The 27,670-nt window shown below is 51.5% G+C and overlaps 9 protein-coding genes across 9 annotated transcripts; 3 read left to right on the top strand and 6 right to left on the bottom strand.

Moving 5' to 3' along the window:
- Window positions 1-559: 559 nt before the first annotated feature.
- On the top strand, window positions 560-1,718 carry KD926_005776 (uncharacterized protein; the record flags this gene model as incomplete). The annotated part of the gene is made up of 2 exons (XM_053098965.1): window positions 560-1,220; window positions 1,291-1,718. The coding sequence occupies 2 exons, from the start codon at window positions 560-562 to the stop codon at window positions 1,716-1,718; spliced, it is 1,089 nt and encodes a 362-aa protein (XP_052957257.1).
- Window positions 1,719-1,777: 59 nt separating this feature from the next.
- Window positions 1,778-2,811, bottom strand: KD926_005775 (SDR family NAD(P)-dependent oxidoreductase; the record flags this gene model as incomplete). The annotated part of the gene is made up of 4 exons (XM_053098964.1): window positions 1,778-1,828; window positions 1,908-2,325; window positions 2,388-2,653; window positions 2,743-2,811. 4 exons carry the CDS (start codon window positions 2,809-2,811, stop codon window positions 1,778-1,780), a joined length of 804 nt encoding a protein of 267 aa, XP_052957256.1.
- A 537-nt stretch (window positions 2,812-3,348) lies between these two features.
- Window positions 3,349-4,781, bottom strand: KD926_005774 (L-rhamnonate dehydratase; the record flags this gene model as incomplete). Its single annotated transcript, XM_053098963.1, has 3 exons — window positions 3,349-4,316; window positions 4,392-4,614; window positions 4,695-4,781. 3 exons carry the CDS (start codon window positions 4,779-4,781, stop codon window positions 3,349-3,351), a joined length of 1,278 nt encoding a protein of 425 aa, XP_052957255.1.
- Window positions 4,782-5,328: 547 nt separating this feature from the next.
- Window positions 5,329-8,189, top strand: KD926_005773 (putative C6 transcription factor; the record flags this gene model as incomplete). The annotated part of the gene is made up of 5 exons (XM_053098962.1): window positions 5,329-5,516; window positions 5,677-5,711; window positions 5,770-5,886; window positions 5,952-7,323; window positions 7,406-8,189. The coding sequence occupies 5 exons, from the start codon at window positions 5,329-5,331 to the stop codon at window positions 8,187-8,189; spliced, it is 2,496 nt and encodes an 831-aa protein (XP_052957254.1).
- A 1,089-nt stretch (window positions 8,190-9,278) lies between these two features.
- Window positions 9,279-11,463, bottom strand: KD926_005772 (putative Ste20-like serine/threonine protein kinase; the record flags this gene model as incomplete). Its single annotated transcript, XM_053098961.1, has 4 exons — window positions 9,279-10,885; window positions 10,938-11,254; window positions 11,329-11,359; window positions 11,412-11,463. The coding sequence occupies 4 exons, from the start codon at window positions 11,461-11,463 to the stop codon at window positions 9,279-9,281; spliced, it is 2,007 nt and encodes a 668-aa protein (XP_052957253.1).
- A 1,050-nt stretch (window positions 11,464-12,513) lies between these two features.
- KD926_005771 (DNA-protein crosslink repair co-factor UBX5) lies at window positions 12,514-14,176 on the bottom strand (the record flags this gene model as incomplete). Its single annotated transcript, XM_053098959.1, has 2 exons — window positions 12,514-13,607; window positions 13,693-14,176. The coding sequence occupies 2 exons, from the start codon at window positions 14,174-14,176 to the stop codon at window positions 12,514-12,516; spliced, it is 1,578 nt and encodes a 525-aa protein (XP_052957252.1).
- A 325-nt stretch (window positions 14,177-14,501) lies between these two features.
- KD926_005770 (AAA family ATPase CDC6) lies at window positions 14,502-16,852 on the top strand (the record flags this gene model as incomplete). Its single annotated transcript, XM_053098958.1, has 3 exons — window positions 14,502-14,751; window positions 14,805-14,894; window positions 14,961-16,852. The coding sequence occupies 3 exons, from the start codon at window positions 14,502-14,504 to the stop codon at window positions 16,850-16,852; spliced, it is 2,232 nt and encodes a 743-aa protein (XP_052957251.1).
- Window positions 16,853-17,623: 771 nt separating this feature from the next.
- KD926_005769 (GTPase-activating protein RGD2) lies at window positions 17,624-20,513 on the bottom strand (the record flags this gene model as incomplete). Its single annotated transcript, XM_053098957.1, has 5 exons — window positions 17,624-18,609; window positions 18,663-18,848; window positions 18,906-19,001; window positions 19,058-20,201; window positions 20,286-20,513. The coding sequence occupies 5 exons, from the start codon at window positions 20,511-20,513 to the stop codon at window positions 17,624-17,626; spliced, it is 2,640 nt and encodes an 879-aa protein (XP_052957250.1).
- A 1,111-nt stretch (window positions 20,514-21,624) lies between these two features.
- On the bottom strand, window positions 21,625-23,517 carry KD926_005768 (amino acid permease GAP1; the record flags this gene model as incomplete). The annotated part of the gene is made up of 3 exons (XM_053098956.1): window positions 21,625-22,687; window positions 22,753-23,170; window positions 23,238-23,517. The coding sequence occupies 3 exons, from the start codon at window positions 23,515-23,517 to the stop codon at window positions 21,625-21,627; spliced, it is 1,761 nt and encodes a 586-aa protein (XP_052957249.1).
- Between the last annotated feature and the right edge of the window lie 4,153 nt (window positions 23,518-27,670).

Genomic DNA, 27,670 nt, shown 5'->3' with positions numbered 1-27,670 from the left:
GACGACAGGCTGGCGTCTACGGTTCATTTCCTATTGTCCAACATCCGAGGATGCCATCATTTCTCGCAGGGGCAAATAGTGGAGAGGATCCAGTCGGTGGAGATGAACCTCGGTTTGACCATGGATCAACCGCCGCTCGTGTCGGGCAGTCTGGGGTTTGGTGGTCGGGGAGGAATTCACACCAAAATCCTGGACAGGTGTTGACGAGATCTGCAGGGGGGATCCACGATGACTTTATACCAGTCGTCTGTCGGTGTCCTTGAGTACCTTTGCGGAATCGTCGAGGGCGTGGGCAAGGAGAGCTCGGTCTAAAGCTGCCCGAATCGAATCCACCGTCATCCTCTGCCCTCCTTCTCCTTCTCCTCCTCCTTCTATTTCTTCCTGTTCTGTGGTATGATCATTCTGTTTTCTTCGTCCCTTTCTTGTGCTTGTTTGCCTCGTGAAGAGCGCGTGGAAGATCGACCGGATTTACCCCGCAGCAAGAAAGTTGGCTTCTCTCCGTCATTTCAACCTTTGATCGGCACCTCCACCTCCTCGACTACTCGCATTCGCATTTGCCATGGCCATCCCCATTGTCGACTCACACATCCATCTCTTCCCTGACTCCCATCTGCCAACTCTGGCCTGGTATGGACCGGGTGGCCCTCTCTCCTCCCAGCATTCCGTCGCCGAGTACCGCGATGCGACAAGCTCGGCATCTACTTCTCCGGAAACCACGCAACCCACGTATCTACGGGGCTTTATTTTTGTTGAAACGGACCGCATCTCTTCTGTTGAAGAGTCCGGCAAGGGCTGGTTGCACGCTCTCGATGAAGTCTCCCTGCTGACTCGAGTCATCACGGGAGAGGCGGTCCCCGGAGAAGGGCATCAGAAGGAGGACCACCACCTCTGTCTAGCCTTCGTTCCTTGGGCGCCTGTACCAGGAGGACCAGCAGCGCTCGAGAAATATATCGAACTAGCCAAGGAAAGGACGCAGACGGAGGAGGTATGGAAGAAGCTTCGAGGGGTGCGTTACTTGGTCCAGGATAAGCCGGCCGGAGTCATGGTTCAGCCAGACTTTATCGCGGGACTGAAATGGTTGGGAGAGCAAGGCTTGACATTTGATCTCGGTGTGGACGCCCGACAAGGTGGGCTTGGGCAGTTGCGCGAGGCCGTCGAGATGATACGCAAGGCCCACGGTGGGGTTACGAATGAGAAATCCAAACCCGTCGTGATTATCAGTAAGTCACTCACGCCCTCCCCTAGCTACTACCATGGTTATTCCTCGTGCTAATACACCGACTTCCATAGATCATCTGTGTAAACCCAATCTCCGTCTACCGTACACTTCCCAGGTGTCTATTACTACGCATCCCGACTTCCTGGAGTGGTCCTCCCTCATTACGGCTATGGCGCAGTATCCCAACACCTACATGAAGCTCTCAGGGGTCTTTTCGGAGCTGCCCCCGCTCTCCACCGATGCGGAACCAGACGCTCGAGAGCTCGTTGAGCGACTTCGCCCGTGGACCGACATAATATTCGATACCTTTGGTCCACAGCGCGTGTTGTTCGGGTCTGACTGGCCCGTCTGCAACGTGGGAGGCGGTGGCAACCCGGTGGCCTGGCAGCGCTGGAGGAGGGTGGTGGAGGGCATCCTGGACAGACGGGGGCTGAGGGAGGAGGAGAAAAGAGGTGTCTGGGGCCAAGTTGCGGTGCGAGCATATGGAATTGACATCTGAAAGCGTGCAATTTATCTACATGATCATCTACTTTTCATCTTTTGCATCACACTCCAAAATCACTGGAGATTCACAAACAGTCCTCCATCCACCAGTATCTGCGCGCCCGTCTATGAAAAGGATTGATTGTTAGTACCAGTCCCACAACCGTATCTGCGTTAAGAGGAATCGGGTCACAAAGAAACTCACCACATATCCACTCAATTTCTCGCATGCCAAAAACACCGCTGGACCCGCCAGATCGGGAGGCTGGCCCAACCGGCCCAACGGGATTCGTCCCTCCATATACGTCCGCTTCTCGGGGTCGCTCATATCCTCGTCGTTCAGCTGAGTGCGGATCGTACCCGGCAGCAGCGCGTTGCAACGGATCCCATGCTTGCCCAGAGCCACGGCGCACGACTGCATCAGACTGAGAATGCCGGCCTTCGTCGGTGTGTAGTGCGTCTGCTGCCCACCGCCCACTAGCGCCGAGATCGAACTGATACCGATGATCGAACCACCCGGAGGCGACTGCGCCAACGCCATCTGTCGGGCGGCCGCTTGCGTCGCGTAGAAGGCGCCCGAGAGGTTAGTCGAGATGGTGTGGCCGAGAAGGGGCGGGTCAACCCTGCACAACGATTAGTTTTGAAATCTGACAAATGACACTTGTAGTGTCCAGACCCAACTCACTCTAGGAACTCTTCAAACTTGCACACTCCCGCATTGCTCACGAATACATCCAGTCTTCCAAAGGCCTCGACTGTCTTGGCGATAAACTCCCGTCCGGTCTCGGGCTGCGTCACGTCGCCGGCCACTGCGATGAACCTGTTCCCTTCGCCCCCAACAACATCGGACGCGTCTTTCTGCAGGGCCTCCAGGAGTGAGTCCTCCTTGGGGCCGCCCAGGTGGTTAATGGCTACTTTTGCGCCGTGGCGGAGATATTCTAGGGCGATTGCCTAGCGGGAGAAAGAGTTCCATGTTAGTGAGAATTCTATTGCCCTTTTGGAGAGGACTGGAAGAGAAATAGGAGAAATATCAAACAGACCCGACCAATACCAGTAAGACCACCCGTGATGGCGGCGACCTTACCGACGAGAATCTGGGGGAGAGGCATGATGTGGTTCCTGATGTTGTCGGTTAATCCGAGTAAGAGGAAGTCAGAGAGAGGCACCAAGAGAATACTCAATGGGTTTCAATTGCCGATAAGATGCCGATGAGAGATGATCAGGATAATACTTCGGTCTTTGTGAAATTATTATTATTATTTTCTTTCCTGACCTCTTGGACCCCGCCGGGAGACGAGGCGAAGGCAATGATTTATTGGTGGAGTTTCCTCTCGGGGTTCTCGTGGCAATGATCCTCCGAGGACCCCCCGCTTTCCCCCACGTCGCCTGGAAATCGGAAGTCCCGCGGGGTTTGTGCTTTGTACGTTGTTTCGAGTAGAAGCATGAAGTCCAGAGATAATTCCGCTGCCCAAGGATAATGTTCATATTGTATTCATGTCTAAATACACGCGCATATGCCAATCTTTGGTAAAACATGTTCATGAAAGAAAAAAAAAAATAAAATAAATAAATAAAGACCAGCCAATTGTACGTATGTATATTTATAGATCTAAATTCCCCGCTGTTTCAATCCCATTTCACCCCTCTCAATGGTTTCCATTAGCTCCCTGCTCATGGTCAGTCGGTGCAGGCAAGCTTCTCTGAGGTGCAGGAGTCAGAATGTTGGCGGCCGGAATCAAGGGAGCGGCCGGGTTCAGCTCCAGACCAAATCCAGGCTTGTCCAAGACAGAAACGTCCAGATATCCCTGGGTGGGAATGGGCTCGTTCAAGAAAAGGTTGCCAAATACGGGCTCCACGGTATGACCGTCGGGCGAGTTGGCCAGATACTCTTGGAAGGGGGTGTTGGGCTGCGAGACCACGTAGTGGTAGGAGTAAGGGCCCGAGGCATGGGGCACGACGGGGAGGTCGTAGGACGCGGCCAGCGCAGAGACCTTGAGCAGTTCGGTCAGACCTCCAACCCACATCACGTCCGGCTGTAGGATGTCGAGGTTCCGGCCCTCGACCAGCTTGCGGAAGCCGAACCGGGAGTACTCGTGCTCGCCGGTGGTGAACTTCACGGTGGGGTGCGCTCTCTTCAGCAGGGCCTGGCCGTCGAAGTCATCGGGGGTAAGGCACTCCTCCCACCAGTCGATGTTGATTCCTTCCGCCTCGGCCCGCTTGACCAGCTCGATCGTGTAGGGCACGTTCAAGGACATGTAGCAGTCCACACGCAGGGGAAAGTCGGCTCCAACACTCTCACGCTGCTTGCGCAAGTACGCCAGGTTCTTCAGGAGTCCCTCCGTCCCCTCGTCAGGGCCGTGGGGGAGGGCGACCTTGGCGCCGGAGAAGCCCATGGCCTTGGCGGAGGCCGGCTGGGGTCCGGTGCAGTAGAAGTTGAGCCGCGACCGAGTCGCACCGCCGATCATCTTGTATACGGGTTCGTTGCGGATCTTGCCCACAAGATCCCAGAGGGCCAGGTCGATCACCGAGATGACCGCAACGGGGAGACCCTTGCGCCCGTAGAACATAGAGGCCCGGTACATCTTTTCAAAGAGTTCGTTCACATCTCGAGGGTCTATGGTATCGTGTCTTGGGTTAGCCTGACCTGATCTTGTCTCGGCGGTGGGGAAGTCCCTCGGTTATTCGTTACCTGCGCCGATCAAGAATCGCTCAAAGTGCTGCTGCACCAACCAACAGGCCGGGGGACCACCGAATCCCGTCGCAAAGCCCTTGGTGCCATCCGTAGCCTCGACTTCGACGCAGAATGACCCCAGAACGTTGATTCCCCACGAAGTGCGGGAGCCACGGTATTGAGCCCATCGGGTCATGGGAGTCGAGATGTCGCTGTCTACCAGCCAATGACCTCCTTTGACCTGGATATATGTTCAGTATGTCGTCGGACATTAACTACATACACAGGCAATATCCATGAATAGTTCTACAGGGGACTTACATTGTGGTAATCACCGCCGGATCCCACTCCATCAATGAGGAAAGTGCGCACCTCTTTGATGCGGGGAAAGGTTGCTGTAGAGCCCATGATGTGCGGAGGTCAATGATATCGGATATACAGATCGTAAGGACAACAACTCGGCACCGACGAGAAGAGGAAGAGAAGATAGGAATGGAAAAATAGAAAAAGAAAGGAAAGGAGAAAGGAGGGCGTCCGGGATATTTGAAAGGCCGCAGCAGCCCGTGCTGCCTCGGGGTAGAACTACACCGAGAGCCCGCGGCCCAAAGCGAATTAGCGCCTCCGCGTCTCCGCAGTCTTAGTCAGCACTCCCGTTTTGCGGGGTTGAACGCCCGTTAGTTGCCTCAGGCATGCAATCCCATTGCACCGTCGCTTTTTCTCCGTCGGCCATCTTTTCCTTCCTCCCTCGCCTTCGACTTTCCTACCCCCCCCCCCTCCTCTCCCCATCTCGGTCTCAATTCTCGGCCTAAGGTCCATCTCGGGAAAGGAATACGGCTCTCATTTTTCAACCCCTTCTTTGAGACCGGATCGCCCGAGCCCCATCGAGCTACTAGGATGTTGGTTTGCACGTCATTGTTGATGGAGTTGTTATAACCCCGGATCTCGCTAGAGTACGATGCCGAACGCTGCTGCAACTGTCTCTGCTCAGCAGACTCCACCGTCTTCCCGACTCGTCGGGAACCAAGATAGAGACCACAGCGCCGACGAATCCTGGTCTGCAGCTGATAGCGATCTCGATCGGTTCGCTCCAAATGGCTCAACGGCCTCTAATGCGCTGAAGCGGAAACGCCCCCTCACTGTGTCGTATGTACTCTTTTCCGCCCCTGTTCTCGGAAAATGAAGTCGCTCTCCTCCTTGCCACCACCCCCATCCCCTTGACATTTCTCTCGCGCGCGCATCTCGCCCGGGGACCCGCCTCTGAACGCCAGTCTTTCGTGCAAGTCGCTCAACTGACCAACTGAAGATGCGAGCTATGTAAGCAGAGGAAAGTTAAATGCGGTATGTAGCTCTGCCGCGCGTGCATCAACCTCTGTCTCCACCCATCTGACAATATTAGACCGAGCCCAGCCTAGCTGCGGATGGTGCACCCGCAACGGTCAGATCTGTGAGTATAAGGAGCGAAAGAAACCTGGCCTTCGCGCAGGCTACGGGAAGGAGCTGGAACAGCGCCTCGGTATGCCCTCCCTCTTCGCCTCGGAGTTTTATTCTTGCGGGAACCGTTGCTTATGTGGTGCACAGACAGACTTGAGGAGGTCATTCAGACGCAAGCTCGTCTTATTGAAACGCATATCATTCATGGCCAACCTCAATTTAACCCCGAGCTCGCGCATGCGGCGCCTCTTTCATATAGCTCTCCGTCGGAGCCATCTGCTGGCCAAGGACCTAGTCCTCGGAATGCATTCTATTTTCAAGACACGTCGTCGGTGCCAGTCCCTCCCCATCAACATGAGGCATCTATCACTAGCCCGTCCGACATGTCAGTCAAGAACACCATGCAGGCTCATCTGCCTATCGCTATTCACCCTGCGGCCCCTTTGCCCCCGATTCCTAACACCACCTCTCAAAATGACTATACGGGGAATGAATCATCATTGACGGTTCCGGTCAATCTCTTTGCAAATCAGGAGCAATCACTTGCCGACCCAGAACTTGATCTACCTCCATACGATCTGCTCTACGCGCTGGTGGACCTGTACTTTGAGCATATTAATACTTGGTGTCCCATACTACACCGTCGCACCACCTTGGATATATTTTTTGGTCCGTCGCCGCTGGATGAAGCTGACCGAATCGTTCTTTATGCTATTGTTGCGACTACGCTCCGGTTCTCAAGCGATAGCCGACTCAACGAGCAGAATCGCAAGAGATACCACGACTCGTCGAAGCAGAAAGTCCTTCTTTACGGTCTCGAGAATTCATCAGTCAAGGCTCTTCAGGCACTCGTGATTTTAGCTTTGGACTTAGTGGGCTCTTCCAACGGGCCTCCGGGGTGGAAATTGCTGGCTCTGATTACGCGATCAGTGGTCCAGTTAGGATTAGCCGCCGAGTCCAAATCATCGCTCATTGCGCCGATATATCCTTCCATCTATACTCTGAGAGCAGTCACCCTTCCAGAATCGGATTCCTGGGTCGAGGATGAGGGTAGACGCAGACTCTTCTGGATGGTATACCTACTGGACCGATATTCCACGATCGCTACGGCCTTTGACTTTGCATTGAATGACAAGGATATTGACCGCAAGCTTCCTTGCAAGGATGAATACTTTGTCAAAAACCAGCCCGTGGAAACCAGGTGGTTTCACCGCTCAAGTGAACGAACTGACTACCTGAGTCATGCCGAGAACGTTGGATCCTTTGGCCTCTATGTGGAAATACTCGGCATTCTATCTCGGATACATCTCTTTCTGAAACGGCCCGTGGATATCGGGGCGCTATCTGACGTTGAGGAATGGCAAACGATGTATCGCAATTTGGATAGCGAGTTAACATCCTGGGAGTTCGGTCTTCCTGCCGAGTACGCCTACGAAAACGCCTCACGGCTATTCAACGGACCGAAGCACAGCAAGAGTGTTCCCTGTGACTGGGTCCAGCTTCATACCACATATCAAACGTAAGCCCCAACGGTCCATGGCATTTCCTGTCCCTCTCCTCATTGATTTGATGTCACATACTAATTTCCAACGTTGTCACAGTGCTGTCATTAGGCTTCATTCGTCCGCTGCTTACCCAACCACGCGCTCTCCGATTTTCACGCCGTCCTACAGTGCCAGTCAACGCTGTCTGTTGGCAGTCGATAACATTCTCTCCGTGACTCGATTTGTAGTCGAAAATAACATGCTCGACAAGCTAGGGCCCCCGTTTGCCTTCACCCTCTGGGTGTCTGCTCGGCTACTACTTGTCCATGGCTCCACCATCGCTCATACCGTGAGTCCGGATATAATCTTCTTCGTGGACACGTTGGCTCGCATGGGGAAGTACTGGAAGGTCGCGGAACGCTACAGCTGTATCCTCCAACGAGTGCTCGACGAGTACGGCGAATATCAACAATCTGGCGCTGACGACAGCGAGCGCGTCACTCCGTCCACCGTCAAAATTCTAGCAGACATGCGCCGCTGCGCCTTTGATCTGGACTTCTTGATTTCCCGCCAGCCGCGCTCGTCTCCCGTGGGCAGCCAGCCAGCACCGCAAACCTCAGTGACGCAGTCGCGCAACCTCGCGCCCAACGAACTGGAGTATCTCGACGTCTTTGGCTTCTTCAACGTCCCGCGCGTGCCGCCAGCGCGGGCCCCTGATATCAGCAGTATCGACATCAACGAGGCGGTTGAAAACCCAATGTCAATTCATGGTTTGACAGGAGCCAGCACCAACAACAACACTGTCGTGGAGGGGGCGCCTCCGAATGCGAACGAATTCAATATTACGAACTATTTGATTCCCACCCCCGAGACGGACTGGCTGTTCCGCCCTACAGGATAGTAGGCTTTTTACTTTTACCCCTTGAAGGCTAAGAAACAAATTCTTGGAATTTCAAGGGTATCTGACTGGTACATATCGCCTTACCTATTCCATCATCGTGGATTTAGAAGGGACATTCATGATCTGGACTGTATATTTCTTGATCCCTACGTTTATGACCGATCCCAACTCTTTTCCCAGATAGCTTAATCGGTGGGCTGTTCCTACAGCTCCAATGAGGCCTCTTCAGATCCAAAAATGGAACGCAAGACCTCTTTCTTAACAAGAGTCCGCATCAAGGAGCACAGTATCCATCCATTAATTGCGCCCTTACAAAACCCCTCAAATGCAGTATCCTGAACTCCAATATTCAAAACAAACCTAAACGATTGGAACGCCCTGCCGAAACAAAAAAAAGCATATACCCCCCTTTTCTTTTCCAAGAGCAACTTCTCTTTGACTTAATGTGTACTCGCATAATGTAATCTTATCGTGGAAATATGCCACATGATTGATATCCCTGTCTTGTTACTTCATGAAGCCATTCTCTTATCGCTTCGATCAGGAATGACCTATTCTTCAACTCCACTTTTTGTATATTTTGAAATGCCGGTATAATCGGAAACACCCATGTAAATACAATTTTTTTAAAAAAGAACCTCAAGTGTTTTCCCGCTTTCGCTTCTAATCATTGTATTTTACCGACCCCCCTCCCCAAACACACACAAAGAAAGGAAAAGGAAAGAAAGATTTAAGACAGAAAAGAAAAAAGGCCGAAGGGATCGATTATTGAACATGGAGGAGGATCCAGCTCGAAAAGCACAACAAATACAAAAGAAAGGAAGTGAAGACACTAAACAAGGGCGTGAAGTTCACATATCATGACACGCATATTCAAATCACCGTAGGCAGTAGCTATCTGTTCTTCAATTCAAAACATGTCGTTCATCTGATAAACTCATGTCGACAGCAGTCAAACGCGGACGCTTCAGTTATGGAAAGTTTGCACATTAAAAGTATGATGAAAAGAGATCAAACAACGCCTGAGGGTAAAATGCCGTTGGTAGAAATGTCGTGAAAAGAGGAATGAAGTGCCGGTTTCCAGCGTCATCATTGTTTCGTCGAAGCTGACTCTTCGTCAGGCTCGATCCGAACGAGAACTTCTTCGAGGAACCCTTCCAGGAACGAGTTGACATGTGCTCCCATTCCGATGGGAGCTTCGCTATCCCAGCGCTCAATTCGGGCAAACATACCGCTCAAATCACTCACCATAGATTCTATCATTCCATGGACATACTCTCGGCGGGACTGAAGCTCAAAGGAATCCATTCGGTTCTCACTGCCCTCCAGGGGCATGTTGCGCGAGAGAAGTTCCAGGCGACGGGCACGACGGCGGGTGGCCGCTTTGAGAGCAGGCAGGATGACACTGTTCAGTGCCGTCACCTCGCCCGACAGCGCTGTGCCTCCCTGGTTTTGTAAACTGGCGTCGATTGTTTGATGCAGCTGATGGAAATTCGGCTTGGCAGCGGGTGGGTGCAGGTCACGTAAGGGGGATTGCTGGGGCCTTTGCGGGTTTGGCTGGGGTGGAATATGCCGTGGAGTCGGTAGAGGGCGCGGCTGTGGCTGAGGAGGCAATTGATGGTGAGAGCGTGATTCCAGAACTGACCTTTGATGCTGGTCTGGGGTATTCCGGGTGGGTTGTGTGGACTGTGTGGGCGCTTTTGCGGGCAGAGGTTTAGACTCATGCATGACCGGAGCGGCATTTCGATAGTTCGGCGCAGGCGCGGGGGCCTTGGGGGAACTTTCGAGTTGCAAGAAAGAGAGATCTTGTGCAAGGGACTTTTGCAGCGCTTTGTCATAATCACTGCCAGGGCTTTCCCTTGCGTGTTGAGGAACTGGCCTTTGAAGGCGAGAAGGCGTCTGAGGTGAGCTTTCTGCCTGTGATTGTTTCACTGGTGATGGGGGTAGTGGGACCTTGGTTGGTGAGGACTGCGGTGCAGGAGCTCGAGCGTCTTTCATATACATCGGCCTCTGCGGAATACCATGAGTGGGTCCCTTCTGGGGTTCGTCTTTCAAATCCCACTCGGCTGTTTCGCGATCACGGGTATTCACGTCTGTCTCCTTCATCGGCTTCAATCCCGGTGGTCGTCCAACGGGGCGAACAGTACCGAAGTCCCAAAGATCATCATCTTCTTCGGTCCTTGGGGAAGGCGAGGAGGGCTCGGGTAGAAAGTCCTCATCGTCATCGGCGTTCTTGTTGCCATTCTTCATATTCCAGCGCTCGTAGGTCTCAATAAGCTCTGTCAGATACGTCGTCCTCCGTCCCCGTTTTATGAAAGGATGCTCTAGCAGTTCCTTTGCAGATGGTCGCTCTCGAGGATCACGGCGCAAGCACAGTTCGACAAAGCTTTTGAAGGCTTTGCTGTAATTACCGTGCAAAGTAGGGGGTGGATTTTTAGGAATGAGAAACAACACCTTCATGGGGTGGATGTCCGAGTAAGGAGGCTCCCCGTTGGCCAACTCAATGGCTGTGATCCCTAGGGACCAGATGTCGGCCTTGTAGTCATAGCCTGATTGTTTTATCACCTCTGGTGCCATCCAGAAAGGAGTGCCCACGAACGTATTTTTCTTGGTCATTGTAGCCGAAAGCTGACTGGACACCCCGAAGTCTGCCAATTTTACTTGGCCGTTGGCTGTGAGAAGGATGTTTGCAGCTGCTAGAGGTCAACGTAATGTTGATTTAGCAGGGTGGAGAGAAATCAATTGTACCTTTGATATCACGATGCAATTTCTTGTCGCTGTGTAGGTAGTCTAACCCTCGTAGAAGCTCTCTGATAATGATCGTAATATAGTCTTCAGTGAGTTTCCCTGCACGCATCAAGTCGGAGCAGCTACCGCCAGAGCAAAACTCCATGACAATCCACAAACTCGATCCCTTCAAAAACGAACCATGGTATTTTGTGACGTAGGGGGAGTTAAGTTCTGATAGGATGGCGATCTCTTGAATAATATCCTCGACCTCGTCTTCGGCATTTTCCACGTCGATGATCTTAATCGCGACAGAATCACCGCTGCGTCTGTCGAGTCTGTGGGGAAAGTACGTTAGAATGATCCACGGAATGGATTCAGAGACTCAGGCCCGGATGTGGTAAATAGATACCCTTTATAAACACGACCGAAGCTTCCACCTCCTGCATATACATTAGGGAAACGCCTTTCACTCTCAAGCGGGCTGGTACGGACCGATGCAGTTTTGCTTCATGTAGATTGTCTCTGGGTCCACTAAGCCTTCCATGTTGAAGATGCGCAAATGATATCGGCAAGTATTTGGTCCTGTAGGATGTGGAAATGGTACATTAGGTTACAGCCGCCACAGATCGAGGTTCGAGACAAACAAATCAGCGTGCAAAAAAAAAAAAAAAAAAAAAAAAGGACTCAAGAAGCATATTTAAACTGGAATGCGAAGGCTGATTATGATGACGCATTTAGAGAAAACAGCAAGATCGAGTGCAGATCTAGGATGCAGCGACCAAATGAACAACTAACCGATTGACGGCCTAGAACGGGCCAGGGAGAATGGAGAGCGGAACGGGTGGAATTCTAGTTGAACCACAAACGGAAATAAGACGTCTGATGGTAGGGTCGTCGAAGGGATTGTATTATTGAAAATTGACTTGCAGATCATGCTTGGGTATAGTGATGGTGATCTGGTTATTCCACTTACTATTTTCTTGAGATAGAGAGACCCCTTGCCCGACAGGAGTTGGGGCAGTCGGCCATGAAGGGAGATGAAGTAAATAAATAAATAAATAACAATAACTACGCCCGAGCGGTTGTCTCGCCGGGTTGAGAGCTAGTTTCCTTGCTTCAAGACAAACGGGTGTCCACGTCAGAGAGTACCGGACTAGAAAGCAGGCTAGTGGGTCTAGTCGACAGGGGATGAGAGAGAAAGGGAGAAATTCTGAATGGAAGGGGGAGGAGGGACAGAAAGAGAGAGGGAGAGGAAGAGAGAGAGGAAGAGAGGAAGAGGGCAAGAAGGGATGGGCGACTGATTGGTGCCCGCGCGGGGTTGATTCTGCCGGGCGGTCGGGCAGGCGGTGTTCAGATTATCTCTCTCCCATCGAGTAACTATATTCACTATTATCATATCATCGATTGATCTGACATAAAGTATTCCTCGAGTCTTAAACACCCCGGGTATTTGCTAGCCCTGGCTAAAACCATCCCGGGAAGATAGATCGATGAAATATCAGGGAAAGACAGGGAGGACTCTAGCGGGCCCAGAAAGCTTCATTTCAATGTCTCATCAATCAATATGTCGTATCCTCAACCGAGACCATTTGCATTACTCCTCCATATATCCAATCATCACGGTTCCATTCTTCAAACCGGCCTCTTCCACAGTCATACCGAGGGAATCGATCAAGTTGCGGCCCAAAGAGTTGAGCTCGAACTCCACGCCTGCTTTCTCTGGCAACGGCGGCTCAGCCTTGAGACATTCGTATATCCGCTGAACGGGATCAGACAACAAAAAGCGCCGAATGACCCTCCCAGACGGATGGCGGAACTGAATGCGCGTTGTCGTGGCAGGGTCTGCAGGAGGTTCGGTGTGCGGCCGATTGTCGGGGATGGATAAGAACGGAGAAGCTGCGGCAGCGGCAGATTCACCTTGGTCGTCCATATCGATATCCTCCGCATCGGCAACTCGGCCCTTGCCCTTGACATCCTCGGTACTGCGAGTCAGATCGTCTGGATCCTCCATCTTAGGGGCCTGAGTTGCGTCTGTTCCGAGACTGTTTCTCATAGCCATCTCCAACATCTCCTCCTCGGTCATCGCGTCGATGCTCTTTTCTTTTTGCTCGGGCTTGCGCCTGGCCACGGGATTTCGAACATTGTGCTTGAGGCTGTATCGGTCAAGGAATTCGTGAAGCTGCATCAGAAAGTCCGCCGCCTTGATAACGGGCGGCCCCGACCAGACCTTCATCTGTTCTCCGGTCCGAGGATCCACAATGGCAATGTTAGGGTAGTTGTCGGACACGTCGCTACCCTGGAAATAGTATTGCAAGTAGGGAGAAGCCCGGGGGTCGTCTTTGGAGAATTGCAGGAATATGAAATGTTCTTTGACCGTGTCCCTGACCCCGGCGTCTTTCCAAAGATCTCTATTCAGCACCTGACAGTCAAAGACGGACGAATCCTGAATATTGACCAAGAGCCACTTCTCGGTGTCGCGTCCTTCTTGCCGGGCCAGATCCCATGGGAGCCTAGACATGATCTCGAATGGCGGACGATACATCTCAGCGAGCATATTCGACTTGTTTGACGAGTCGGAGGCCCCGCCCGTTGCCGCCGAGAGTCTTTCACGACGGGTCCTTTCGTCTTCATCATCGTCTCCTGTCCAGATCGACGCGCTGTCTCTCTGGTTGAAGATACCGGGCCGATCTAAATGTTCAAGCTAGTAAGCAACTTGCATGGAAGGATAGAAGCATATAAGGAAGAATAAAGAGGAGTAACTCCGTATACTCACTGCCTCGTTGGCTAGCACGTAGTTGACCCAATATACTGGCGTGCATGTCGCCGTCATCCATCTCTGCCTCCGGGCCTACAAGTGTTTCCGTCGTTCGGGCCATTGGAGCACGCACCCCATCGGAATTATCTTCCCCACCATACATTTCCTCTTGGAGCCGACGGGCCATAGCAGCATCATCATCAAATGTAGAAGCATGTGGAAGTTGATTCGGAGGTGCCGACCGGGCTTCGTCCACCGTAACATCGTCATCCGAATCGACATTCACAATCCCAGACTCATGTTCGCGCCCGGCAGCGTGAGGGGCAGCATGAGGGGCAGAAGTTGATGGTAGCGGTTCTTCAGTCAAGGGCGCACCGCCATTTTCGAAATAAAGCTGCATGGCCTGCTCAATGTTGAAATCGGTTAGTTGCAGATACTGAGTCGCCAGCTGAGGGCTCGAGCCGGTGATCTCAGTAAACTGGGCCACCACATCGCCGTCCATGGCGGGCAAAGAGCGTTTCCGATGATGTCTGATCGGAGTTCGAATATGAACACGAGGGAAGGAGGGTGTCGTCAGCTGTTTAGGATGGAAGAGCGCTTGCAGCAAGCTTTATCGACTGGGGAGGGGGGCAAGGTTGTGATGCAAACAGCTGCAAACTATTGGACGATTGTAGAGAACGATGAATGACAGCAGGTCAAAGAGAGCGAGAAGTGAGGAACAGACGTGGAGCCGAAGAAAGGAGAGAAAACAGAGCAGAGTCCGTAAGCGAGCTAGTCTAGGCGGATGAAGAAGGACTGAGGAATACTCCGTAAGGAATAATATTGAAATGCGTGATGTGATCATCCGCCAGGCGGGCGGTGACGCATTTGTTGCGGGATGCCACTCTCGGGTATCCAGGCTACGGCGCCCGACAGCGCCTCGCCCCGCTGCTTGCGTCGATGGTCTCTGCCCCGCGCCCGAGAGCCAACACGGCACACGTGACGGGTCTAGACGCGCGACACGAAACGCGGTGTCGACGCGACCTGATTATGCCTCCTTTGGGTCAAAGTATGCTCTTAGCGCTTTCCTCCTACTCCGTACTTCCTCAACCTTTCTTAGCTGCCATCTATCCATATCCACTTCCCCAAAGCTGCTCTTGCCTCTTCTACGCCTGGTAGCTCTCCCAGAATGGCAGCCTCGGTTCTAGGCAAGCGCCAACGCGGTGCTATTGACACAGAAGGTACGCCATTGCACTTGCTCTCTTGATCCATCAAACTACTAATACTGATCGTTCCTTTCGTGTTAGCTCCGTCATTACCATTGCGCAGCGCAAGCAAGCGCCGCACACAACCCCCGCGGATTCTTCGGGAAGATTCCAAGGCGTCTTTGTCGTCATCTCGCCAACTGCGATCGAGAGCAAAAAAATCGGACGCGTCACAACAGGACTATCAAGCCGATACCAAAGAGGTTGCCAACGAGAATGTGCTGTCTAAATCTGTGGGTAAGGAGGAGAAAGAAAAGGAGGAGGAGGAATCATCCCGTGTTTCAAAACCGGTCAATGGTAAGTCACCGACACTTGGCCGCGTTGAATTGGTATTAATCGGCACAGATGAAAACACCAAGCCCGTTCAACTCAAAACCCCGTCCAAGTCGAGATTCCGGGACGCTCTAGATTCTCCGCCCATTACACCCAGGCATAGAGTTCAAGTTGGGGGGAAATCTTTCACTCCACGCACTCCTCGACAGACTTCTACTCCTACGACGACTCAAACAATATATACCGATGCTAGGCAATTGTTCGCACGAGGCGCAAATTCGGTTCAAATCGTTGGTCGAGATGCAGAGCGGGAGAAATTGACGTCGTTTATTCAAGACGGTATGAAATCGCGCCAGGGTGATTGTTTATACGTTAGTGGCCCTCCAGGCACTGGCAAAAGTGCTTTGGTCCAGGAGGTGTGTCGTGGATTGGACCTCAAATCTGTGAAGGTTGCACATGTCAACTGCGCAAGCATGCGGACTGCGCGCGATGTTTACAGCAAACTTATTGAAGATCTGTGCGAAGATGATCAGATCTTCAAAAAAAGCGAGGCCGATCGGCTGAAGAGTCTGTTCATTCCAAGTAAGAAACAAGATGGTTTCTTCCTGGTCACTTTGGATGAGATAGACCATCTTCTTACAGCAGATGCTGGAGTCCTCCAATCCCTGTTTGAATGGGCATTGCACACCAAGTCTAAGCTTATGCTTATTGGCATTGCTAACGCCTTGGATCTGACCGATCGATCCCTACCACAACTGAAAGCGAAAAACTTGAAGCCTCAACTTCTTCCTTTCCTGCCATATAACGCCAGTCAGATTGCGGGTGTAATTACGAATCGGCTTCGGTCACTGCTACCCCAAGGTCAGCATCAAGACCCGGCCTTCGTCCCATTTGCTCAGCCGGCCGCCATCATGCTGTGCGCGAAGAAAGTGGCATCTCAAACCGGAGATTTACGAAAAGCATTTGAATTGGTCAAACGTGCCATCGATCTCATCGAGCAGGAAACTCTCGGAAAGCTTGAAAAGCAGGCTACCGGCCCAGAATCCCCCTCCAAAACTATTCTCGTCGAAAACAATAACCTCTCATCTCCGGCCAAGACCAAGCACAATCCGACGTCAACCTACACAGTCTTCACAGCGCCACGGGCTAGCATCGCTCACGTAGCCCGCATTACCTCCTCTGCTTTCGGTCAAGGAACAGTCCAGCGACTTAGAAATCTCAATCTTCAGCAAAAGGCGGCAATTTGTGTTCTGATTGCTCTTGATCGGAAAAAACGCGAAGGAGAGCACCTGGGTACACCGTCAAAGACTCGGCATTCCGTACCGACCATCAAGCAAATTTTCGACACCTACTGCGTCTTGTGTCGCAGAGACAATCTTCTCCACCCGCTTACTGCGACAGAATTCAAGGATGTTATCAGCAACCTGGAGACGTTGGGGCTAGTGGGCGAATATCAGGGTCGAGGTCGAGGGGGTACGGTTGCCGGTGGCTCGGACGTCAGACGCACTCCTTCCAAGTCGGGCAATGGGCCTATGACCCCGAGTAAAACGCTGGATGAGCAGGGCCTCGTTTGCTTTGTTTCTCAAAAAGAAATTGAGAGTCAGATTACAGGGCCAGGTGAGGGTATCCTCAGAAGCTTACTCGGGGGTCAAGGTCTGTGATACCCAGAGTCTCACTTGCCTGAGTCCACTCTATCATGTTTGATTTCTTTTGTTCATGGTGATCGTTGTCACCTTGCATAGCGTTGCGATAGATACACACATTACACTACTTGGGTACAGCACTGCATAGTCGAGTGATGGCGAACATTGCTCACTACATTGGCTATGGTATTATGACGAAATTATAAAGAACCTTTCACGATGCACTTCTACGTCCTCTTGTCTTGGTTATTGTAGATGAATGAATGCTCTACAAGTCAACATCATACAGTCGCTTGTATTGATAAAGGAAGGAAAGAAAACATCAGAATGAAGCATAGTAGACAGCAAAGCCAAAAACAAACACAAAAAAAGAAAGAAAGTCAATGAAAAGTAGTGGGTGGCATTTATGCATACAAAGCAAATGAATATAAACATACAGAAAAAATTGGGTATGTGAAGTATAATGATAGACTTTATACTTGAATACAAAGAAAAGAGTAGAAGCTGCCACCACAATCATCCCAACTTACAAGGCCTGCTGAAAGTATGAGAATTCAAGTGGTCACACATACCTATCTATCCACCAACGATGAAGATGGGGAAAGCTCCATAGTAATGATAGACGACAGATATGCTGAGCCGCTATTTAAAGGTGGGAGAGACCGTCAAGGAAAGAAAAATGAAAGTCTTGTTCCACGTGCAAACGTATGATTTGGAGATTCTGTTCTTTTTCTTGTCCCTTTCTGGTTGCTGCAAATCAATTCAAGGTGAGTATCGACGTCGACGCATTTAATCATCCATGGGTTTATCTTCCAGAGTCACGCCTTTTGGGGGTTCGTTCTCAACCAGGCTGTTTCTCTGGCTGCCCGGCTCTGACTCCCCGCTTGCAACGGTGGGGAAGCTGGACCTGCTGCCGAGACCGGGTTTCCGGGTGTAGATGCCACTAGAGCGAGTGGAAGCGCGCTTCTCGGCATCGTGGGCTGGCGTGGGCGTGGGCGTGGGAGAATCTTCAGGCGCAGCCGGTGGTGGGGGGCTAGACGTGCCAGAAGAAGGGCTTCCACTAGCGGCGGCGGAGGCCTGAGAGTCACTAGAGGTACCATTGGTGACAGGCTCGGCGGTGTTGATGCTGGCGGTAGACAGTTGCTCAGGTCCCGTTGGAGAGCTGTTGCTGCTGGGAACATCAAGGCTATTTCGGACGATGGGCCTCCTCTCGGTCGGGCTGGTGACGTTGACGGGGAAGCGTCTAGTCTCAGAAGCGCCACTGGATCGGTCACGACGGTGTTTCTGAGGAGGCGCCGGGCTATTAGCGCGAGTGCGATCAACGATAGCGCGAGCGCGAGCCTCCATAGCTGCCCGACGATTGCTCTCGTCAGTGCTAATAGCGCGTGGACGATTGTTGGACGGCCCTCCGAGTCCAAGTGCACTTGATTGCCGCTTCAGCTCGCCAAAGATGGCATCCTTGTGGGCGAACAAGTCCCGGATCAGGCGATAACTGTGCCGTTCATTCATCGTGAGGCTGCTTTCCGTGCGTGGACGAAGGATGCAAGGAGCCAATGATTGAGCAAGGGAAGAAACGTAGGCGTCGTCAGCAGTCGTGAGATCTATCAGGCGCGTGAAATGAGTCATGATGGCGTCAAGGGTAGCTATGTTGTTAAGACGAAGTTGGCCCAGAGTGCTCTGCAAGACCTTAATGCGTCCTTCTTCCGTGGTCTCATGAGCAGTGGTAGAATAGATAGTCTTGACAATTTCGTAAACTTGGGAGGAAACAAGAGAGTCTGGGGTTCGAGTTAGCAGATGTTTCAAGTTGTCCAACGAGTCCCAAACATACCTGGCAATTCCAAGAGATACAATTTCAATACACTCGCGATAATTGGCATCTCATATTTCGGCAACAATTCTCCGTAGTCGACCTTGGTGTTGTTCAGAACACCCCGCAGGTGGTGTGTTGCTGACAGAGGAACATCGAAAAGCCAGATTGCGCGCCGCGCCTCATCGCCCTCGAGTTCGGGGTATCCTAATAGAAACTCCTTTAGCATCAATCGGGTTCCTCGATGTAGTGACGCTGACTTACGGTTATCCAAATAGGTCAGAATGGTGGTCACCAGAATAGGAACGCGTTTACGGTCGGCCCTCGCCCTGGCCTCAAGATCCACACCGAAAATTTGATCTGACCATGTTAGCAACCAACTTGTCTGTACATGAACTGAAACCGTAGACACTCACCTTCCACGGACCCATAATAGTTTTCATAGGCTTGTACTCGGGGCACGAAACCTCCCGTGCGGTAGTTCTCGAGAAGATATCTCAAATCCCCAAGTGGTTGAATTGTTTCCTGGTACAGCATCATATGATCCACCGTGCTTTGCAGGTTAGGGATCACGTTGCTAACTGCACCGGAGAAATCCAGAACAACGGCCTTGATTGCTTTCAATCGGTCCAGTTCGCACTGCTCCATAAAGCGGAGGTTTTCCACAATCTCTTCTTCGAGCTTGCATCGGATCTGGTCCAATTTCCGAATAGCACCCTTGTATCGCTCATCAGCCTCACGCGCCTCCCTGCGCAGCTTCTCAGCCGGCGTCTCGTTCGGATGGGGGTTGTTGAGCGGATTCCAGACTGCCAACATTTCCGAAACGGAGGAGATCGGGGATTCACTGCCGTCTTCGCTCGACGCGATTGAGGTCACACGCATCAACGGTGTTTTCTTGTCGGGGATGCCGGTGATTTGGAACACTCTAGGACGCCACTGGTATCGCATCTTGGAGCTGTTGGCAAAGGTGCTGCCCATATTGCCCACTAATCGGAGAATGCCGCCGTCGACAAGATCCTGTCCGATTCTCTCAGCGTAGGTCACGCTGGTGGCATTCATATGCTTTTGGGTGTATTCCACAATATCGGCGCCAGTCGACGTGTTTTGATAGGTTCCGATAATGGGCACTTTAACGTCGCCCAATTTGATGTTGTCCAGCATGTGCAGCAGGAGCTTTTTGAGATCTTCGGGGGTGTACATGTGATCCCCAATCTCAAGTGGCTCTTCCTCCGGCTCCTGCTCCTCAGGAAGGACGATTTTTGGAGCGTTGGCCTTCGGGCTGGTTTCAGGAGCCTGGAAGGCAAGCTTGTTCTCCTCCTCTAGATCCTCCACCACGCGACACTTGTTAAAATATTGGCTTCGCAGTTTCTTGACCAGTTCCACTTGTTTTGTGTGTTCCTTGATGCGAGACTGAAGGTCGTCGTGGGAGATCTGGATCCGAGCCTCGTGTTGGTCGCACCAGCGCCGAAACGGCGTGACGACTAATTCACGGATGTTCGATGCGATCTTCTGATGATTTTTGGCCGATTCAACCATTTCTGTACGAACCCCCTCGTATGCCTGTGATGAAAATATTGCCATGTTAGTAGACAGAAGCGAAGAGGGAAGGCAGCCGCCATCAACTCATGGGGACAATCCACCCACCTTTCGCACACTGGCCCCATCATCCTTCCCAAATCCGGTCGTCATGCGATCCACGCTCGGCGCAATATCCCCAAGCTTGGTACCATATAGTTCTTCGGCATCTGCACGCATGGAGGCAATTGTGTAAACCTGCTTGTTTTCAACAACGCCTTGTTGAAGTTTCCCGTAGAGCACCCCGAGTCCCGTGGCGTAGTCGGGCGTCCAGAAGGAATCCGAAAAGCCAGGCATTGTGACCGCTGAATGACAAGTCGAACCAATTCAAAGAGAGTTGATCTAGTATGGCACACTGCGCGGGTGGTAAAGGGGCATGGAAACTTCCCCCAAAAATGTAAGAGCTGAGCACGGAAACCCAAAGAAAGTCACCCAAAAAGCCAGCCCGGGCACTTAGCCAAATAGACGCCCGAAGAGCAACGAGGAAATCTCAAGAAGAGGGGTAGAAAGAGCGACCAGCTTCTTTCCCAGCGCCTGGAGGAATCAAGCTTTTGCGATTCCTATCGTAACACGAAGCGGCTGCGAAGCGAACCAGCATAGGCCCGACGAGTAGTAGTTATGCGAGGGCGCCTGCGAGCGGGAATCTAGGAGTTAGGTAGGTCACAAGAAGGGCGGCGAGAGAGCAGGGAAGGGGGAGGCGAGAGGAGAGAAAACCGAAGGAGGTGTCCGTAAGGGTGAGAGCAGAAGTAGATAGGTAAGGTAGATGACAACAGATGCTTTTGTTGGCCGAGCGAGATCTTTGATGGGCGCTTCTCTTCCCGCCGGTCCTTTTGGGATCCTTCATCGGTAATTTACCGTCTGGAAAGGCTGAAGGTCTGAAACTAGTCGGACTGGTAGGCCCGTTGCTGCCTCCGACTCACGTGTTCTCCGCCGGCTGGTCTATTTTTGGTCGCGCCGTGAAAGATTACCGACTGAGACATGGTAAATTTGCTACCCCCTGGCCCGCAACAGCCTGGTTACCCTGGCGCTACCTCTGTCAAGTACCGAGCAATACTCTGGATTTAAGTACCGCTAACGTACCCTGCCCCGTGGTAACCACCGTGTATGATTTTCGCCCTCGTACCCGTTTTACTGTACCACCGGCGTTAGCGCCCATCTGGACCGTTCTCCAGCTGGAGAATAACGGGCCACTGACTATCTACATACCACTGGGGTGGAATCAAGGAGTGCTCCCATAAAAGCATAGCCATTATCATTATTATCATACATCATTTGGAAGAGGAAGCAGGGGGGAGAGAAGAAGAAGAAGAAGAAGAAGAAGAAGAAGAAGAAGGAAAGAAATCAAAAATAGATCAGGAAACGCAAGCTCTCGCGCTTGCTCAATTGCTCGGAGAATTTAAAAGCATGGCTAACAGAAAAATTTGTAAAGCTTCTTCCACGCCGGCCACGCCGCCTGTTCAGCTCGCTCTTGTTCGATCAGATACTGGATATCAAGATCCCGGCGCCCGGTATGCAGGTCCATGTCCTTCGCGCGGAGGAAAGGCGTCTTATAATAGAGCTTGTATGGGATGTAGCAGACCAACACAACCGGGGCGGCCAGATACACAGAGAAGAAGTTGTTGACCAGCTCGCTCGTCGTCATATCTTTGTATCCAATGGGAGCAAAGCCGACCCAGAACTGAGCCACAAGCACGAGACAATTGAACCCGAATCCGATCCAAGATCCGACCAGGCCGGGCTGGGAGGTAAAGGCCAACTCATTCAGGCTGTGGCCTTGCACCTTCCAGGCACGCCGGAAGCGGATGTGAGAAAGGCAGACTGAGCCCCAGGTAAAGATAGACGATAGTCCCGAGATGGCCATCATCCACTCGAATGCGATTTCTTGCTTGTCCGAGGCCGCTAAGAAACCAAGCAGGCCAAGGGCCGAGGCAATCAGAATGGCCGGGAGAGGACGACCCTTGCGATCAATGTAAGCCAGGAACCGGGGCGCTTGTCCTTGCTCGGCGAGCGCCGCCAGAGTTCGCGAGGAGCCATAGACAGACGAATTACCAACGGACAGAACCGCTATCATGATCACGACGTTCATGATTGAATCAAGCACGGAAATTCCGGCGTTCTTAATGGCAATCACGAAGGGGGATGCTTTGGCGTCGGAGCTGGAAGCGCCGCTCAGCAGCTGGTCGTTGTTATATGGCACGAGGAGGCCGATCAGAGTGAGAGAAACGATATAGAAGAGGGTGATACGCCAGAACACCTGCTTCACAGCGGTCGGGAGGGACTTCCGAGGATTCGCTGTCTCGGCAGCAGCTAAGCCAACCAGCTCGGTACCCGAAAAGGCAAAAGCGGCGTTGACGAACACGCTGCAAAGACCCTTGAAGCCGTTGTGGAACGCGCCGGGGTTGTGCCAATACTTTCCACCGATATATCCGCCTTCAGGACCACCACCGCAGTTGAGAATGATCCCGAGAATACTGGACTCGCGTCAGTTTGCCTGTTCCCGTCGATATGAGGCGATACCCCGGTCGGGTCCACTTACATAAAACCAATCACTGCAATGACCTTTATCAGAGAAAAGACGAACTCGGCTTCGCCGTAACCCTTAACACCGAACATATTAATGGAAACGATTACTGCCCAGAAGATAGCGACCCATGCTGCGTTGGAAACACTAGACTCCCAGTAGTCGACTGTAATTGATGCAGCAACAATCTCCAACGGCAGAACCACAAGCCACTGCACAGCATAGTTCCAGCCCATGGCGAAACCCCAGGCAGGATCGATGAAACGGGTCGAGAAGTGGGCGAAGGAACCGGCAACCGGGAAGATGACTGACATCTCCCCCAGAGCATGAACTGTACAATAGAGCATGCAGCCGATCAAGGCATAAGCGATAAGAACCGATGCTGGACCACCCGTGGCCAACACTTTTCCGGAACCGACGAAGAGACCCGTGCCTGCAATCACACAAAGGGGGGTCAGCGCGGTACTATCGGACACAGCGAAACAGACAGGGGTACATACCGATCGAACCACCGATAGCGATCATCTGCAGATGGCGGGATTTGAGACTGCGCTGCAGCGGGGAGGCAGCGGTCTGTTCCGCCGCATGTTCGATATCGAAGGACTTCCCGTTCGCTCCAGACGAGGTATGAACATGAGCATTGGGATCCCTCTTGAAACTATCCCATATCCGCCGACCAACGCTTCCTCGAGTGACCTCTGACTCGCCATAAGTTGGCGGCGGAGGTGTGTCAGCGGACACCGAAGGCTGAGCCTTGGGCTCAATCGCGTCCTTCTCCATGGATACGTTCACCAGGGGTCCGTGCAAAGATCAAAAACTGGAGAGGGACCACAGTCCAAGGACAAGCCGTGAGCACCGCAGGTCGTAAGAATTACAAGGGAAATGGATCTCTGGAACGATAGTCAAGTAAGGATAGATAAGGGGGGTAGAGCGAAGAAGCGGCGGAGGAAACAGCCAAGCAGATGAGAGGAGATGACTGTTAGGTATCAGCCAGTGAATCAAGTCTTTTCAGCCAATAAACGAAAGTGGCCAGGAAAACAAGCACAAGGGTTGACTTCGTCGAAGCAAGAGGGCAAGGAAATGGCTGGGCGCATCGAGTAAAGCGACGGAGATTGGAGGGAGCCAGGGAGTATTTAAATCGAGCAAGCAAGTAAGCCACGAGGGTCACGATTGCAACCGGATCAACAACCACCAGGACCGGGCTAGCATTATGCGCACGACGGGCTGACCGATGGACAGTGCTAGAGAGCTAGTACGAGGCAGATGGACATCCAGTCATCCATGAGAGGAGAAGCATACACCGTAGGTAGGTTGTGCTGCAGTCCAGTACGGATCCAGAAGAGGTATCCACGGCGTGGTTCACTATGGGGAAACCTAAAATACCCAGTCGGATTAATTTAATTTAATTCTGATTAGACTATCGGGGGTGTAATCGCATTACTATTACTTGACGGGAATTGACTTATTATCCATCATGCTCTATTGATAAGTCCGGACATGCGGGACCTCCGCGCCACCCAAGAAGTCGCCGACCAGGGTTCGCTGATAGGACAGAAAAAGAAAATAAAAAAGGAGACAAGAGACTGTGACCTGGAGATGCAAGATATTCTAGTCTAGAGCAAAATTAAGTGAAGTGGGATGATTTTTTAATCCCACAGGTCCTAAGAGCACAAAAAAAGAAATGAATGGAAGAAGAAAAAATAAATCGACAAGGACGCGATTTGAACGCGCGACCCCGAAGGGATAAGATAACATCCAGGAGAGGATTCAAGTCTTACGTCTTAACCACTCGACCACCTTGCCTAGTTGAATATCTAAGGGTTGGGGAGGTATGCCTTATAATCTGATATTTTGTCCTGCCGACCGAGTAGCCTTGAACGACCAATGGACACAAGACCAGTCAACCTTGGAACGAGTCGACCAGCTCTTGTCGTGTGATCTAATGCGATTTCACAGCCAACGTTACACTCTCCGATATGCACTTCTGCTGATAGTTGATTAGCCTCCTATCAGTTCATCTAGTTATCGGAGAATCGATTCATAATGGCTTCTGGTAACAACTACGCGGCAATCCCTTTAATTTTGGGGATGCAACCCGAATCCCCAGGGCCTTACACGGATCGCAGGCCAAAAGGGCTAGATCTGGTCGAGCAAATCCTGCTGCTTTGTTCTTGAATTATACGGGGCAAATACACCGTACTACCCCCTGTTATTGGTGGCTTGAATACCGCCGCTTGTAGGTAGCGTTCTTGTTAGAATGTCAGAGCGAGTTGTAGAGCTGCATCCGGATATGACCGGCTGTTGCCACTGCGGTGGAAGATTCGGGGGGAGGGGGGAAACCAAAAAACAAAGATAAAAAAAAAAACAAAAAAGAAAAAAAATCCAACAGTCGAAGCATTGGCCCCCGTGCGGATGAACCCTTGAAGTGCTTCAAGATAACCAATCCAGGTCGGTTTCCCCACCCCGAACTCCAATCAGGGTTCCTGTCGAGCCATCGAGATAAGAGAGTCCCTCCTGCAGGTCCCTTTGTTTCCTCTTGACGTACGCCGGCTGGCGTGGCTCACTACCACTACTAGTTGGCGCTGATAACGTTTCGGCCCAAAGCGCCTTTGTCCCCCAAAGGACGGCTTGCCCATGTTCACTTCTTTCAACTCCCAAATATCGCGCGCAATCATCCTGGCCTTCTTCGTGGCTCCCCTGTGACTCTCTGGGATCTTGTCATGGTTTGGGATAAAGCTTTTTTTTTTTTTTTTTTTTTTTTTGAACCAACGAGAGACCGCAAAGGACTAATCTACCAACGGCCAGCAAATGCATAGAAGCACGGGAGAAAACATCCATCACGGGCAGTCGCCGTAGTCCGGCTAATGCAAACCCTCGATGGCCCCCTCATCCTGATTCGGACTTTTTTTTTTTTTTTTCTTTAAAAAAAAAAAAAAAAAAAAAAAAATATAGCAAAGAATGTCTATGGTGTCAGCTCCGAATCAGTTTATTTCCGAAGGGAGGGGGGGCGGAATCATGTCATAATTTCCTTCAGGCATTCAGCTTTACATGAATAGCTGTCCGGTAGTGAATCCCTTTTCTAGTCTTACTTGGGGCAGTTCCCTCATCCCTGAAGGCACATGCGGCTTGCCGGTCACAAGCAATTTTCAAATAGACGCAGGGCGGGATGTCTTTGGCTTACCGCACATTTGATGTTGCCTCGGCGCAACCAAGTGAAACATGGAGGGTTTACAGGACACCAGGTCGTCGAGAGATCTAAAAAGTCTGTGAGCCCTCCACGGCGTTCCCGAAATACGAACTCAAGTTCCACACTGGTAGCTTCCAGATGATTTCATTTCTGTTGAAACCATGAAAAACCAATCGAGTGCCAGATGATGGAATGGAGGTGAGGAACTCCTCGTTCACCGACCTAGCACTAGCATCACATTCGCCGTATTGCTCCCCTAGAAAAGCCTCGCGCCACTCGTGGCTACCAAAGCGCCATGGGGAGACTAGACGGCTCCAGCGAATAGTCGCCAGGTGCAACCATCCTTACTCGAATATCGAGGCTTCTGGCGGCTGACCAATGACCACTCTGCGTTGACATATGTAGTGCTACTCCAGGTTTAACGGAGTTCCGCAACTTTTGGAACACACGGGATGCGTATTATTCTCCGCATCGCTATGATCTCCGAGTATCTGAGTACGGAACCTACAGTCTAGATATCCCGTGTTCCACGACGGAGATATGCAAGTTCGGTCCATCAACCGGGAGGTAGCCGGTCAGATTCCACCCAACATGCATGGCTTCTCGTCAATCCTTACCGTCTTCAACAACGACATAATCGCGCAGCAGATTAGCAAGATGGTATGGAAGACGAACGTTATTCTAATGACCGATTTTGTTTACGAGGTTAGAGGGAAAGTAAGTTAGAGTTACTTTTCCCCGCAGCCCGTCGCTACAAAACGCGGGGGCTGGCGGAACCTGTTATGTAACAGATTCCACTTGGGATCCGGGGTAGAACCACCTCCATCTTGATTCTTGATATTGTAATTATTGTTCCCCTGCCTCGCTCACGATCGTCCCTACTCCCCAACTTTGACCGGCCCGGCCCAAGCACCCCAGATCCCCCATTGTGGGTCGACCCAAGGCAACAATGTATTGCATATCATCCATGAATCAGAATCATGCGTTGCCATAGTCGTCGTGGTAGAATTGCCTCTCTATCCCCGATTCAGGGCCTTGAGCATTACGGAGTAGTGACTTCAATCCTTTCCAGCTCGCCTTGTCATTGACTGCTTCTTAAAATCATTTCTGTCTGATTTTCCGCTTTGTGTCTTGTCCTCTGTCCTTCCCTTTCGGGACTGTTTGCCAGATCTAGTACCCATAAGACATATCTAAGGCATTTACCAAATCCAACTCTCAGAAATCGTCTGTCCATCAGCTTAATGTCAGGCTTTGTGGTCTCTCGAATCACCCAATGACCGTCTAGTTCGACTTTCTCGGCGCGAGCTCTCATTTTGTCAGCCAAAGTTCATTCTTAGAAATGCTGAATTCCCCCTGTATTGAATAATAGAGTAACGTTCCAATATCTTTCTTCTCTCGCATTACACCGTACTCTTTCTCTTCTCTTATTTATTCCCACCTCGACATTTCTGTGAAGTCTAGAGAACTTTGCCCACTAATGTCCACCCATAGCTAACAATGTCAAGACGGACTGGGGAATTTCCCTATGGTGTCACTGCTCACGTCAACGATGCAAGTTCTCAAGATACAAAACAGTAACCTTCAAGCCCAAAATCAAGAATAACTCGATAAAGACCGCTAGGTAACCTTGGTGCCTTTCTCCTGACGAGATCAAGACAGAGACCAAGTTGGCGATGGGAAAACATTGGCCAGAGATCATAATTCTGTTATTACAGCAGATTCTATTTGACATAATTTTGACGGTCA

Source organism: Aspergillus affinis (assembly GCF_023601865.1).
Source record: "Aspergillus affinis strain CMG 70 chromosome Unknown NODE_29_length_302309_cov_84_903329, whole genome shotgun sequence".
Classification (NCBI taxonomy): Eukaryota; Fungi; Ascomycota; class Eurotiomycetes; order Eurotiales; family Aspergillaceae; genus Aspergillus; species Aspergillus affinis.
Note: the sequence above shows the minus strand (reverse complement) of the source record. Positions and strands in the feature narration are given on the sequence as shown.